The sequence below is a fragment of the Mytilus trossulus genome, chromosome 3 (assembly GCF_036588685.1).
Source record: "Mytilus trossulus isolate FHL-02 chromosome 3, PNRI_Mtr1.1.1.hap1, whole genome shotgun sequence".
Taxonomy (NCBI): Eukaryota; Metazoa; Mollusca; class Bivalvia; order Mytilida; family Mytilidae; genus Mytilus; species Mytilus trossulus.
In genome coordinates this window covers 22,613,355-22,628,751 of record NC_086375.1, presented here as the reverse complement: position 1 = coordinate 22,628,751, position 15,397 = coordinate 22,613,355, and the positions used below count along the sequence as shown (strand labels likewise).

The 15,397-nt window shown below is 33.0% G+C and overlaps 1 protein-coding gene across 1 annotated transcript in view; it reads right to left on the bottom strand.

Annotated features, from left to right (window-relative positions):
* LOC134710538 (uncharacterized) overlaps positions 1 to 12,776 on the bottom strand; it is a 32,069-nt gene extending 19,293 nt beyond the window's left edge. The window contains exons 1-23 of the mRNA XM_063570909.1: positions 12,760 to 12,776; positions 11,351 to 12,471; positions 10,766 to 10,816; positions 10,165 to 10,338; positions 9,281 to 9,421; positions 8,597 to 8,737; positions 8,136 to 8,276; positions 7,647 to 7,787; positions 7,140 to 7,286; positions 6,692 to 6,832; positions 6,152 to 6,292; positions 5,562 to 5,705; positions 4,955 to 5,095; positions 4,502 to 4,642; positions 4,084 to 4,227; positions 3,626 to 3,766; positions 3,100 to 3,243; positions 2,715 to 2,855; positions 2,159 to 2,299; positions 1,683 to 1,823; positions 1,182 to 1,322; positions 439 to 579; positions 12 to 152 (exon numbers count right to left, since the gene is read on the bottom strand). Of these exons, the coding sequence (XP_063426979.1) occupies positions 12 to 152; positions 439 to 579; positions 1,182 to 1,322; positions 1,683 to 1,823; positions 2,159 to 2,299; positions 2,715 to 2,855; positions 3,100 to 3,243; positions 3,626 to 3,766; positions 4,084 to 4,227; positions 4,502 to 4,642; positions 4,955 to 5,095; positions 5,562 to 5,705; positions 6,152 to 6,292; positions 6,692 to 6,832; positions 7,140 to 7,286; positions 7,647 to 7,787; positions 8,136 to 8,276; positions 8,597 to 8,737; positions 9,281 to 9,421; positions 10,165 to 10,338; positions 10,766 to 10,816; positions 11,351 to 12,471; positions 12,760 to 12,776 (4,057 nt within the window). The remainder of the gene's footprint in view (positions 1 to 11; positions 153 to 438; positions 580 to 1,181; positions 1,323 to 1,682; positions 1,824 to 2,158; positions 2,300 to 2,714; positions 2,856 to 3,099; positions 3,244 to 3,625; positions 3,767 to 4,083; positions 4,228 to 4,501; positions 4,643 to 4,954; positions 5,096 to 5,561; positions 5,706 to 6,151; positions 6,293 to 6,691; positions 6,833 to 7,139; positions 7,287 to 7,646; positions 7,788 to 8,135; positions 8,277 to 8,596; positions 8,738 to 9,280; positions 9,422 to 10,164; positions 10,339 to 10,765; positions 10,817 to 11,350; positions 12,472 to 12,759) is intronic.
* Between the last annotated feature and the right edge of the window lie 2,621 nt (positions 12,777 to 15,397).

Below are 15,397 nucleotides of genomic sequence, written 5' to 3'. Positions count from 1 at the left end.
AATCAATTAACCTTTCTTGAGTTGAAGAAGATCTTCACATTCTTTGCCACCATTAAGAGCAGGTCTGACAACATATCTGTATCTGTACATAGTTCCAGATGCATCTGGTCCAACCCATTTACTCCAGTCACTCATAAAACATGGCAGTGGTTCTGAATTAAAAGAAAACAAACTTTATTCTTTCTTTCAAAGGTCTCTTTTTTTTCTTTTCCTTAGCATTTTTTCTGTTGCAGTGTACTCTATCTAACTACCATTTGTTATGATTTTTTTCAAATGGATATAATCATTTAGGTTTTTTGATTAAGCAATACAACATTTTTCTATAAATGTCAAAGGGAGACAATCAAATTTTAATTTTCTTGCTTTTATTATCTCCCCTTATTTCGATTCCTAAGGGATATTATAAGAAAATGTTCATCTGAATACATCTCAACAAACCTTTGGTAATCTCAATGAGGTCTGGACATTCTTTGCCACCATTTAGACCAGGTCTGATCACATATCTGACTCTGTATCTGCCTCCTGTCGCATCAGGTGCACTCCAAGCTGTCCATTCACTGACAATGCATGGCAATGGTACTGTAACAAGTAAAATTATTATAATTAATCCAAGTTATGCAGTGTTAACTAAATAAGACATAAAATAGTATGCAAGAATGTGTCCCCAGTAGATGGATGTCCCACTCCCACTGTCATTTTCTATGTTCAGTGGAATGTGAAATAAGGGTCAGAACTCTTATTAGTCATTAACATTAGAAAGATCATATAAGGAACATCTATACTAAGTTTCAGGTTGATTGCACTTCAACTTCATCAAAAACTACCTTGACCAAAAACTATAACCTGAAGCGGGAAAGAGGAACGAACGAACCAATGGGTAGACAAATGGATGCACAGACCAGAAAACATAATGCCCTTCTACTATCGTAAGTGGGGCATAAAAAGATGTTTTCAAGCTTTAGTTTGTTTTATTAAAAAAGCAATTATAAGGCAAATTTTTTTCAATATTCCTATATCCTTTTTTTTAACTTTACAATCCTTAGAAAAAGAAAAAAAAAACATTTCCGAATTTCCATGACTTCTTGTAATATTTTCAGCAACCAAATCTACTGGCACAAAAAAAGGGCAGACAACTATTGCTACATCAGTAAACAATTGAAGATCGCTAGTGCAATCAATACCTTTGCTGATTTCCATGAGATCTTCACATTCTTTTCCACCATTAAGTCCAGGTCTGACCACATATCTAACTCTGTATCTAGATCCTGTGGCATCAGGTTTGCTCCAGTATGTCCATTCACTGATAATACAAGGCAATGGTACTGAAAAAAAAGATTAGGGAAGTCAACACATTACAGAGGTACACAAATTACTACATAGATGAAACACGATTTTCAATTATTATGGCCCTCCACTTTAAGAACAAAAACAGTATTGTTATCTATTTGGACAATTTTCAGTTATAAGTACATCAATACCTTAAACAAAAATTAAATTTAACTGAAGATTTCAATTTGTCAAATTTTTGTCAAATATCTAAGTAGAGGACTTTTGTGATGTTGAATAACTTTTGATTAAATTTTACATGTTGGTTCTACTATAAAGTCTATTATAATTTTTTTTATTATCAAGAATCTTTACTTGTTCCAAGTCAGAAAATAATTGCCATGGATGCAATTTACCTTTGTTGAGTTCCATAAGGTCTTCACATTCTTTACCACCATTAACAGAAGGTCTGAGTACATATCTTACTCTATATGTGGTTCCTGTGGCGTCTGGTTTAGTCCATGCAGTCCATGGGCTCATCAGACATGGCAGAGGTACTGAAAAAGTTATTCAGACATAACATAATAGCTTATGTTCTATGCTAATCTTAAAATTGGTAGGAAGTGGCACTATTCATTTGAATAGAGTATTGTTAGAAGTACATGTATAGATAACAAATATATATCATTATAAAAAAGGTCAATTTCTGGGACTTAGGCTTATAGGATATAATTTTCATGTAGTGAATGTAATCATTCTTTTTGCATTTTACCTATAAAATGATGAAGATTTGGTATGATTGCTTATGAGATACTGTGCCATTATAAAAATATTTCAATAAGTTTAGACTTTACAATATCAACCATCCATATCTAATAAATTGCCTACATACCTTTAGTTAATTGAAGAAGATCTGGACATTCTTTTCCTCCATTCAAATTAGGTCTCAATGTCATTCTGGATTTATATCTGGTTCCAGTGGAATCAGGTTTGCTCCATTCAGACCAAGGACCAGCAATGCATGGCAGTGGTACTGAAATATGAATAGGTTTTTTATGTATAGTGATCGAAAATTTATTTACAAGTGAACTTAACTAAAGTGTGTATTCATGTGGTGGTGTATTTGCATCAACATTTTTAATTTATTTGCAGTTTATTAGAGAATATGTGAGCTAGGTCAATGAAACAGCTACCATACAAAACGAACCATGTGTGAACTCATCAAAAGTATTTTTGTTGAATTTCATATGGGCAAATTTGTTTTCCAAATTTCCAGCTTTAGCTTTTAATATGATAACAAACATAACTTAAACAGGTATGAGCTTTTATAATTAATAATCAATTTTAAAAAAATCCTTTATTTGTCAGAACTAAATTAAATTCAGTTTCTCCATTCTCATTTATAGACAAGATTACAGAAATTCCTTGATTTATAATTATTATAGTACCTTTGTTGAGTTGTAAAAGATCTTCACATTCTTTACCACCATTAAGAGCAGGTCTGATTACATATCTGACTCTGTATGTGGTTCCTGTTTCATCTGGTGAACTCCAAGCGGACCAGTCACTCATGATACATGGCAGTGGTTCTGAAATAAAGTTTGGTTATATTTAATATTTTGCATTATTTGCATTAGCTTCAGTAGCAATTTTAATAGATTTTACTCCTCATGAGAAATGAGTTCACTGAGTGGTATTTGTTGCAGTATAAAGAAAAGATGATTCTCTATAAAATAAATGATAAATGGGACTAGTCAAATTACATACAACTATTATATTAACTCAGAGTTACAAATTGACTGCTAAGATATCCAATACGCTACTATAAATTACCTTTCTTAAGTTGCATAACATCTTCTGGGCAATCTTTTCCACCATTCAAACCAGGTCTGATCACATATCTTACTCTGTATGAGGCTCCACTGGCATCAGGTTTAGTCCATTCGGTCCAGTCACTGACAATGCATGGCAGTGGTACTGAAATTACAAAAGAAACAATTTATAAACTGTTCATAATTTAATAATATAAGAGTTATAATGGATTCACACAAAAGTTCTCAACATTATCAAATCAAAATCTTGTTACTATATTTAACCCTTTATTTCATTTATTCACAACTATACCGGTACTTAAAACTTGTTTTTTAGAGCTTGACATAATGAAGACATGTATCCATTGTTGAAGTCCATATTTTGACCTATAGTTATTCTTTAAATTATATTGGTTAATTTGAATAAATCATTTCAAATAAATAATAACTATTGCAGTGTTCTGAGCATACATTTATTTTAATAATCTTCAGAATGAACATTCATCTGTTTGCAATATAATGTAGGAGACATAACAAAATCTGTATACCTTTGGTAAGTTGCATTACATCTTCACATTCTTTTCCACCATTCAAAGCAGGTCTTATGACATATCTTACTCTGTATCTTGTTCCTGAAGCATCAGGTCCAACCCAGCTAGACCAGTCAGACATGATACATGGCAGTGGTTCTGTAAAAGTAAAAGTGAGCATTATTATAAAATAGTCAGATCATTCTAGCCAGAGGAAGATTCAAGTAATTGTCTTTACATTATTAACCCCAGAATGAGTTCTTTTCTGTCAGACTTTTCAGGAAGCCATGAACTTTAAAAGTTATAATAATGTTATATTAAATTGTACAATTACATATAGACTTACTTTTTTCTTCTTTTAATAGAAATTCTAAGTAAGCAAAATTAGATACATGTGATTTTGATGTCTAGGGTGATTCAAAATAATTGATTTGCAACAAAAGAACTTTATTTGTTTTACTGAAAATCATAAATACCTTTGTTAATTTGAAGAAGATCATCATCACATTTCTTTCCACCATTCAAGTCAGGTCTGATCACATATCTTACTCTGTAACTAGCTCCAGAGGCATCAGGTGCACTCCATGCTGTCCAGTCAGACATGATACATGGGAGTGGTACTGAAATAGAACAAAACAAATTAAAATAATATCCAATCTACAGGTATTGGTGAAAATATACATAAAACTAAAACAGCCTCATGTAAAATTGCATCATAAAACTATATATTCTATTTTATCTATTCTGAAAGCTTTTATTAAACAATTTATCTATAATGATGCAGTTTTTAATCGTTTTGAGGAATTACAAAACAATCCACAAAATGTGGCCCTTCTGTAAAAATAGGAAGATGATCATGACAATTTTTTTTTATAGCCAAGTTCATATTTTTACCTTTGCCAATTTGAAGGAGGTCATCACATTCTTTTCCACCATTAAGTGGAGGTCTTAGCATTGGTCTAACTCTGTATCTTGTTCCAGATTCATCAGGTTTACTCCATTCAGTCCATGGACCCATAATACATGGCAGTGGTACTGAAGATATCAAAAATTTCATAATTTATTGTAATTCTTAGAATGTTTAAACTCCCTAAGGCAATGGTGGCCATCAAAGATAAAGTTATCCTGTTAAAGCCATTTGTTTTCTTGGTCTCCAGCATACCAGATTGACATTATTCAAGAAACATAAATCATGAACAATAGAAATTGATAACATACAATAAATGTGTATTGACTAAATGTATCATTTCTGGATATGGAATTAAAAAAAGAAAAAATCTTAAGTAAAGTCATTTGAATTAAGATATAAACAAAAATCTTTCAACAATAGATCTAGTGGTTAAGTACCTTTCTTGAGGTCCAGAAGATCATCACATTTCTTGCCACCATTGAGATCAGGTCTGATTACATATCTGACTCTGTACATGGTTCCTGTGGCATCTGGTCCAACCCAGCTACTCCAGTCACTCATGATACATGGCAGAGGTACTGAAAAAACAAATATAATTCAATCAAGACTACAGTATTTTGTCAGTTAAAATATAAAACTGTTTCAAAAGGTTAAAAAAATCTGTATTCTCAATTTTAAAAAAAGTTGAGGTATCAACATTTATACTACTGTAGGATTCTTAGGGTTCAACCAGAAGAGTTCTAACCTTTTAACTTCATGTAATGACTTGTGAAAGAAAAAATAATTTATAATGTTTCAGCCTATTTAGCACTTTTTGTTACATAAAATTTAATCATTTTCATTTCAATAGTAGAATAAGCCAGATGAAGAGTACTAGACAATAATAGTCTTGGTGGCCATCTCAAATGCTTAACATGTTTATTCCAAGGTGCTGTCAAAAACTATTAGATCAAGCTCACCCACCCACTTTGCAGGTGAATTATCAAAATTAACAGAAATAAAATTTGATAAAAAATAAATACAATCTTTTTTGCAACAACTCACCTTTGGTAGTGTCAATAAGTTCTTCTGGACAATCTTTTCCGCCATTAAGAGCTGGACGAAGCACTGGTCTATACCTGTATCTAGATCCAGATGGATCTGGTTGACTCCAGGCAGTCCAGTCCCCAACAATACATGGTAGAGAGACTGTAAAGCAGAAATCAGTAGGTTATAAAAAGCTGCTTAAGATTCTGTTATCTAACAAACATGCAAAACAGGAAACAAACTGTTTAGAGAACATGATGTAGAGGTGAAAATACACATAGGTACTATCAAATGTTTGAAAAAACAATTAACACTATATACACCCAAAAGCATTAAATGTGCTATCTAATTACTCTTAAAACTGGCCGGTTATTTTTTTTTGCAGGTTTCACTTCCACAGGATCAGTTGAACAACATAAAACAAGCGCTTTGGAGGCATACAATTTACATAGTCTTGTGGTAAATTTTTCCATATAAAAATACTTAAAAGAAAACAGAACTAGTTAATGCATAAATGGCTTCTTACCATTCTGCTATAATATTGAATGTTTCAGAAATGAAATGATACAAAACTGGCTGATATTACGTAATGAAAAAATAATTCCTACCTTTCTTGACTGTCATCAAGTCGTCACATTTTTCACCACCATTAAGAGCTGGTCTAATTACTTGTCTGTATCTGTACATAGTTCCAGTCTGGTCTGGTCCGACCCAACTAGACCATGGACCCATGATACATGGCAGAGGTACTATAAAAAGCAAATGTATGTGTGATAATAAATAACTACACAAAGTGAATAGTCTTACAATATATTTAAACTGTTCATCTTAATTATATGCCAGAAATGAAAGTATTGAAAAAAATTAGCAAACATATTCATTTTTTCATTCTAAATCATTATGTGTTTTTTTCTGCTTATTAAATAACCCTATACCTGATCTGGGCATGCACAGGATTGATTCGTGATAAGATTTTTCTTTTCATCAATTGGGAGTGCCACCACCAAATGTATATGGATTTTTGTTTTATTTCTTGTCTTCAAATTTCTTTGGATTACAATGTTGTAATTTTTACTTCAAGGTATTATGTTTGATTGCTGTCATGATATATTTTCAACTTGTTTAAATCACGAATGATGTAAACTTACCTTTGCCAATCTCAATGAGGTCGTCACATTTCTCGCCTCCATTAAGTGGAGGTCTGATCATGTATCTTACTCTGTATTTGGTTCCTGTGGCATCAGGTGCACTCCATGTTGTCCATTCAGACATAATACATGGTAGTGGAACTGAAAATAAGAAAGGTAGATAAAACATCTCAAAGATTACATAACAAGCCCATGAAAATAAGACTTTAATATCAAAATGTTCCAATTTGATAGTTTTCAAAAATGGATATATCTTCTGTATAAAATGGAAAAAATGCAAAATAAGAAATAATGTAGAAGTAGATACTAGGGCTGTAGGGGATGAGAATTTGTATCATCAAATTCTATTATGGCAGCTAATTTTCCTTTTCTAACATCTGATTGTGTAGATTTCAAAGAAAGTCAAGGTTTGAAAATAAATATCGTTTGAAGATGCCAAATTTCTAACCTTTGGTAGTATCCATGAGATCATCATCTTCACATTCTTTGCCTCCATTCAATGCAGGTCTGATAACATATCTTACTCTGTATCTACTTCCTGTGGCATCAGGTGCACTCCATGCGGTCCAGTCAGACATAATACATGGTAGTGGTCCTGTAAATGATATATAAATGTTGAAACTCAAATCTTTTGATAAAACAATTCTGCAAGTATCAGATACCCTTAACAGAAAAAAATAAAATAAAAAAACTGATCCAAAGAATAAGAGACATTAACTTTTTTCAGAATCCATAGAAGTTTAGAACTAATTACTCCAAGAAGTTTGTATCACGCATATAGAAAAAATAAGAATGGTAATTTAAAAACAAAAACTCTTTATTACAAGAAGTTGACTGTCTACGTTGATACACTCAAGTGGATTCTTTTATAAATATGTAAAACACTGCCTACAACTACAACAATACCTCCTTATACCACTGTTATAAATAACTTAAACATTGCCAAGAACTTTACCTTTCTTAAGCTCTATGAGATCATCACATTTCTCTCCACCATTCATGGAAGGTCTAATGACATGTCTGTATCTATACAAAGTACCAGAAGCATCAGGACCAACCCAGCTAGACCAGGTAGACATAATACATGGCAATGGATCTGAAAATAATGATTCAAACTTTAAAATTGTTCAAAAATTAGGGAAGAAATGGTGCACAAACCATGATATAAGATTCAACTGGTGAAGAACTGACTTTTAGATAATGATGAATATAATATTTCAACAGGAAATAAACTAAAAACAGAAAAAAAAATGTATATCAGGGAATTTGTGTGCAATTTGCTGGTCATAAATGCATATATACCATTTGATAAAAGTTGATATTTTTCATACCTGAACGACCCCTTTTGGTCAAATACTTTCATACATTCTTTGCTTTTAAAGTTTTGATTTGAGTGTTAAATAATTGTCTTAAAAAATGAGTAAATAGCAAATAAGTTTCATACTTTTCTTATTTTCAATCAATTCTGGACATTCAGGTCCACCATTGATGTTGATTCTGACAACGTTACGAACACGAGAAGAGCCACCAGTGTCATCTGTAGCACTCCATGGTCCCCATTCACCAACAATACATGGTAAGGGTTCTACAAAACGAGAATGACAAATAATGTATTGTTTCAAAAGTTTTCAGCTTATACAGGAAAATTTTATCATCAATTAAAGATCCTGGTTATCAGAACAAATTGATCAACTCTTGCCCAATTTTGGGGTGAAAATAATATACTATTAAGAATAGTAAAAATATAAACACTGTTACAATATATTGTCATTCATTACTATTTTTAATCAAGAACATAACAAACAATTTTGTAGTGTATTTTAAGAACTCAGTAGCTTTCATGAATACTTAAGGTAAAGTACTCTCTATTTAAAGTGCTTTTAGAAATTACAAAATTTCACAAACCTTTCTTGGATTCTATCATGTTTGGACAATCTTTTCCGCCATTGACAGAAGGTCTGACCTGCATACGGATACGTGTAATGGTTCCAGTTTGATCTGGTTTTGTCCATGGTGCCCAGTCACTGACAATGCAGTCAAGAGCAACTGACAGAAGAAAAAAAATTAATAAGTCAATATAAAAGATTTTATTAGTTTAACATGACTTAAGTGAAACTAGGTACTGGTTAATTTTTCTTCTTTTCTACAATAAGTAATATAAGTTGAACTGATTCATAAAATATGAAAATTCTCTCAGAAATGAAGAATTTTTTTTCTATATAAATGTGGACCAAGATAGGGAATGCTTTAAATAGGAACTATAGGGACCTTTTTTGGTCTGCACAATATCAGAAAATATATGTGTAAATAAATATTGCTGACCAAGATTGAAAAATAATTATATGCTCTTCATTTAAAATTTGTCAAGAGAATATGCATGCAGGAAACATAATGGTAAATTTTACTTTAGTTTTTGCACCTGTGCAATTTCAAATTAAATAGAAAAAATGTTTTTTTTAACTGCTAGAAACAATTTAACTAAAATTGACCACTTTCAAAAAATCAAGTTGAAACATAAATGAGTTACAAAATTTTAGGTTGCTATTAAAGAACATAATCAGTAACAAATGTTTGTAAAAATATTTGTACCTTTCTTTTGTTCAATGAGGTCGGGACATTTCTTTCCACCGTTAATAGGAGGTCTCTTTACGAATCTGACTCTAGAAAAGGTTCCAGTTTGATCTGGTCCACTCCATGATCCCCAAGGACTAGTAATACAATCCAATGGAACTGTAAATAAAAAAATGAAACAGTAAGCTTCAGTATCTAATCTTTTCTTTATTCCTTTCCTTTACTTTGAGAAGGACTTACTTACAAGTTATGCCCTTTTCTAAAAAAATCAAGTTCTCTTATTTTTCATTTCAAATGAACCGTTTTATCTCTATTGTTCCAATATAGTCTGTTAATATTGATAGGGACTGACACACCAACAATTATTATTAACCACATGTATTTCCATCTAAACTGGACATTAATACTAAAAATATTTGCATATCCTCAACATCTCTATTGCTGTGAATCAGTTGGTCTACCCCAGGAAGCAGAGATAACTTTGTATCATATCATAAAGATCAAGTTAAATCCTAATTGCAGAGATGACATTTCCAGGACACAGAAACATAATTACTTTCAAAGCTACCAGAAAAAAAAAGTTTTATGATTATTAAGTTTGAAATATCTTTCTGTTTATTGCATAATTAATACAAAAGTCATTAAATCAAAATGCTATAAGATTACAAAATCACCATACCTGTTTAATAGAAGATTTATAACCAAACGTAGCAAGATAGCTTTTTGACTGAACCTGAACTTGTGTGCATTTTATTGAGTGTTTTATTAAAATTAAACTCTAAGGCTGAAATGAAGACAATGACATCATAAATTATACCTTTTCATCTGTATTGCTTACCATCTGGAAACACACAATTTTATTGCCTGATTAACCTGCAAACAAATCAAATTTCAGTGTTTACCTGCTTTGCCATCTCCAGGTTGCGCTCCTGTGCTGCCGCCAGGTCCCAGCCCATTGCCTGGGCCTAAGGGACCAGTAAGATTGCTTTTATCGCAAAGCGCACATAAAGCTGTCATATTTGGGTTTCCCGATAATCCATCGGGGAAAATATTCGCAAGTGGACCAGTAAGCGGACCTGAAAAAATATGAATAGATTAGCAAATGTTCATATGTTTGTCAGTAACAAGTAAGTTCCATTAACTTTCAATGTTTCTTACTAAACACCTTGTTGCAAACAACTATCTTTATAAATAACATCATTTTTTCTAATCTTTATTTCAACTTAAAACATGTTGAATTCTACATACTGTACTTCAGGAGGAATAATAAAAAAAAAGATTTCCATAAAAATAACATACAAAAATTAAATGTTTTTGCTCAAATAACAAATAAATATAATAAAATTAATTTCTCACCAATAAATTAGTAAATTATTTAAAAAATCAAATTATGCTTTGGTGTCTCACTTTTCAGCTTAGTATTATTTTTCTTTTAAAATAGATCTAAATGGACTATATAGGAATAAAAAAATTACCAAAGTGATAAAATTTTAACAAATTTACCTTCAAGCCCAGTATTGCCAGGGCCTAAATTATTTCTTCCATTAAGTGGACCTGTAAAAACATAGAATTAAATATCATTTGTGAACAATACTTTTTGCTACAGTTTTTCAAATTCATTGCAAATCTAACAAATCATAATAAATTGTTTGGTCTTCAAAATCTGAAAGTCCATCTTTTCCCCCCTGTTAACCAAGTCGAATTGAATTATCTAAAAAAGTAATAAAGAAATTTTGATAAGAATATAGCATAAAGTTAAAAATTGTTAAAAGAAAGCAAAATTGAAAAACATATACATTCTTTTCAGTTTAAACAAAAACATTTTGCCACTACATATTTTGTTGATTTTCACATTTTTGGATATTTTTATCTTAAAAAACCCCAATGTAAAAGCAGTTCATTCAAAGGAGAAGAATAGTGTGAAATTTGAAGTTTACAAATTTCTTTACAATTGTCTTGTAGTTCATCTATGACATCCTTTCAACAAAGAATCATCAATATTTGTTGTGAAAAATTCTGAACTATTGCTAGGGACACATCATCACACAAGAACCTTCATGGATAAAACTTTCACTCAAATTTTTTTACCTCCTCTTCCAGGTCCTCTCCCATTTCCTGGCCCAAATGGTCCTCTTCCATTTCCTGGTCCTCCCCTATTTCTAGATGGTCCTCCTCCAGGTCCTCCGTGTCCTGGTCCAAATGGCCCTCCTGGTCCAAATGGTCCCCCTGGTCCAAATGGTCCTCCAGGTCCACTATTTTCTGGTCCAAATTCTCCTCCTGGTCCAAATGGCCCCCCTGGTGCAAATGGTCCCCCAGGTCCAAATGGTCCTCCTGGTCTTGATCCAGGCCCTCCTGGTCCAAATGGTCCTCCTGGTCCAAATGGACCTCCTGGTCCAAATGGTCCTCCAGGTCCAGTGTTTTCAGGTCCAAATTCTCCTCCTGGTCCAAATGGTCCTCCTGGTCCAAATGGTCCCCCAGGTCCAAATGGTCCTCCTGGTCTTGATCCAGGTCCTCCTGGTCCAAATTCTCCTCCTGGCCCAAATGGTCCCCCTGGTCCGAATGGTCCCCCTCGTCCAAATGGTCCTCCAGGTCCAGTGTTTTCTGGTCCAAATTCTCCCCCTGGTCCAAATGGTCCTCCTGGTCCAAATGGTCCCCCAGGTCCAAATGGTCCTCCTGGTCCTGATCCAGGTCCTCCTGATCCTGATCCAGGTCCTAATGGTCCTCCTGGTCCGAATGGTCCTCCAGGTCCAAATGGTCCCCCTGGTCCAAATGGTTCTCCCCCAGGTCCGTGTCCTGGTCCAAATTGTCCTCCTGGTCCAAATGGTCCTCCTGGTCCAAATGGTCCCCCAGGTGCAAATGGTCCTCCTGGTCCTGATCCAGGTCCTCCTGGTCCAAATTGTCCTCCTGGTCCAAATGGTTGCCCAGGTCCAAATGGTCCCCCTGGTCCTGATCCAGGTCCTCCATGTCCAAGTCCAAGTGGGAATCCATGCCCATCTGGTCCAAATCCTGATCCATCCCCAGGACCTAATCCATTAGGTCCAAGTCCATGTCCTGCAGGCAGTCCATTTGGTCCTAATCCATTACCTCCTGGTCCTAGTCCATTACCGCCTGGGCCTAATCCATTGCCAGGTCCAAACCCATTAGGGCCACCAAATCCACTAGGCCATGGACCATTTTGACCAGAATGAGGTCCTATAAAACAGTTGAAACTAGTCAAGTGGTATCTATATATATATACATGTATACATGTCCTGGGTACAACATGATTTTTTATTTTTACTACATTATTTTTTATCTAATTCATACATTCACTGTTGCATTGATTTGTTATGTACTGCTACAAAACAATATTAAGTCTAAAATCAGGTATTTTATTTAAACAGTTTTATAAATAAATAGTAACTAGTTTTTTAAATCAGGAATAAATATCATACTATGATTGACCTTAGCTGGTAATCAACAGTTTACAAAAAATGATTACTAGCATCATCAAATACTAAAATATCTTTTTCATCTTCATCTATTATATAAATCAAATTATTTTTCTGAGCTACAAAATGTATGGGAGGAAGTTCTCAATTTCAAATGATTAATCATTCATATATCATAATAAATTTTTTTACCTCCTGGTCCGCTATGCACTCCTCCTAAATTAGGAAGTCTATTTGCTAGCGCGCGTCCATCAGGGCCTAGGCCTGGGTGAAGCCCACCCAAACCTGCCCCATGAGGGCCTTTATTGCCATAACCTGAATGACCTGGAATGCAAATACACATTTCTCTGAAATATTACATTGTAGATCATTGCATAAAGTGCATAACTCACAAAAATAAAAGTAAAAATTTGGAGGTTAACTGTTTTTCAATTTGGACTGGACATCTACAATCAATGCAGTTATACATATATATTTAAATAAATTGTTTTGATTTTAACATTTTATGTTTAATGTCTAAGAAATGTTTTCCTAAAAATGTATTTTGTGTATGTTTGTATTCATATAATTTGTCAGACATTATTAAGGGCATTATGACAATACATATTTGAAATGAATTGTTTTATATAATTCTGAATGATGATACTGTTATTAGTAAGTAAAGAGTGACTCTCTTATATATTTTTAGCAAATTTATAATACATAAATAATTTGTGTCATCTAAAAATAGCTTTAGGAATTGCTTTAGTTTATCAATTGTAGATCTTTAACATCCAAAAAATAGGAAGAACATTATTTTTTAAGTTATTCTTGTTATAATAATAATAAAAATACAAAAAAAAAGGATAGCTTGTGATGCTGTTTTTGCTCTAGGATTGCCCATGAATTCTATTAAAAAGATCAGTTTTTATATTTGTGGTGTTCAAGACCTGAAAGCTTTACAAAATTACAAAATTCCTTGAAACAACAGAAAAGTCAATACTCATCAAGCTAGCATTACACAAGTCTTTTACAGGTATTTTATGTTAGAACTTCTTCAATATATAAATTTGTTGAAAACTGATATTTGTAAATTATTCTATATTTAGCACAGGCACTTGTTTCTGTCAATAAGGGGGTTTACTATCAATACCAGTATAAAAAAACCACAAGCTTGTGTTTTTTTTATACTGGTATTGATAGTAAACCCCATATTGACAGAAACAAGTGCCTGTGATATTTAGTCGTCCCGTTCACCCCACCGTTCACAGGTTCCACCTGTCTCATTTAATTACTGGCGTTAATTTCGGGATAAACATGACTCATATTATTAACTTCCATACCTGATTCTTGTCTGAAATGCTCACTGAAATGGCATCTATCACCGTGGTAATAAAATAGTCATTTTTCAAAAGTTCGAATTTCGCAAATCTTTATTTTACCGGATGTCAATTTTCTAAATAACAAAGTACACATAAGACAGATAAAGTGAATTCCGGATTTCACTGACGAAGTGTTTTTTCAAAATTAAACAAAAAGTTGGTTGTTTGTAAAACTTGAGAGATTACATTCAATTGTTTCAAAGAAAATACGAAAAGTACATGTTTTATAGACCGACAATATAACATTAATGTACAGGTAGTCTGAGCTCTCAGCCGCGCTCTGAATGAACTAGACAACAATTAAGCTGACATAAGAAGCAACAAAGTAATGTGTTTGCGCCTCGTTTGCGTACACATGTTTATTAGTGATGCGCACAAATATGATTATACACTGTTAAAGAAAAGTGTTCCTGAAATTAGTGAATTCGAGTTTTCAGTGAGTGGTTTAACAGACGAAAATGATGCTACAATTTAAAAAAAAAACCAACACACATCATTAATATATAAATATATTGGGAATGTTTACGCATGCTATACTAACCTTGTCCAAGTTGTATCAATTCAGGACATGCATGACCTCCATTTATAGGTGGTCTTTGTACAAATCTGATTCGAGACCTGGTACCCGTGTCGTCTGGCACTGACCAACTGCTCCAAGGACCAACGATACAAGGAAGAGGAACTATAAAATTGATAAATAATTTTTATTAACATGTTTCAATAATCTTGGAATAATTCCATTATAATTTATACTATTTCAAATAATAATCTACTATAGAAAGGAAATATAATATTGGTTTTCGTTTTGAAGATTTATACAGAATATAAACTCATTTTCGGATATATTCCTAAAACATATCAAAAGTGTAGCTGCAATCCAACTTTAAACATACATCTATATATATGATTAGAGTAAGTGGCCAGAAGCATTGAATATAATTAAAAACAACAGGAGCTATTCCTTAAAAGAATTTTCAATGAAATTGATTGTAAGTTATTTTACGTGGTTTTTTTCTAATATTCTCATTTGATTTTTTGGCATATTTGTCTGAAATAACGGCATAGCTGATTAAGAACATCGAATAGTGTTCCCCTTTCATTTCTATTTCTGTTAAGAAAAAGAAGTACATACCCTTTTTCATTTCAATTAAGGCAGGACAAGCTGTTCCACCGTTTAGGGCAGGACGTCTTACACATCTAGTTCTGTACATGGTTCCGGTATGGTCAGGGCCAGCCCATTCAGTCCATGGATTGACGATGCATGGCAATGGAACTGTTAAAAAGGTTTGATATAAGTACATTTTTTAAGTGGATAGTTCGGTTTTTAGTTTGTCGCAATAAAC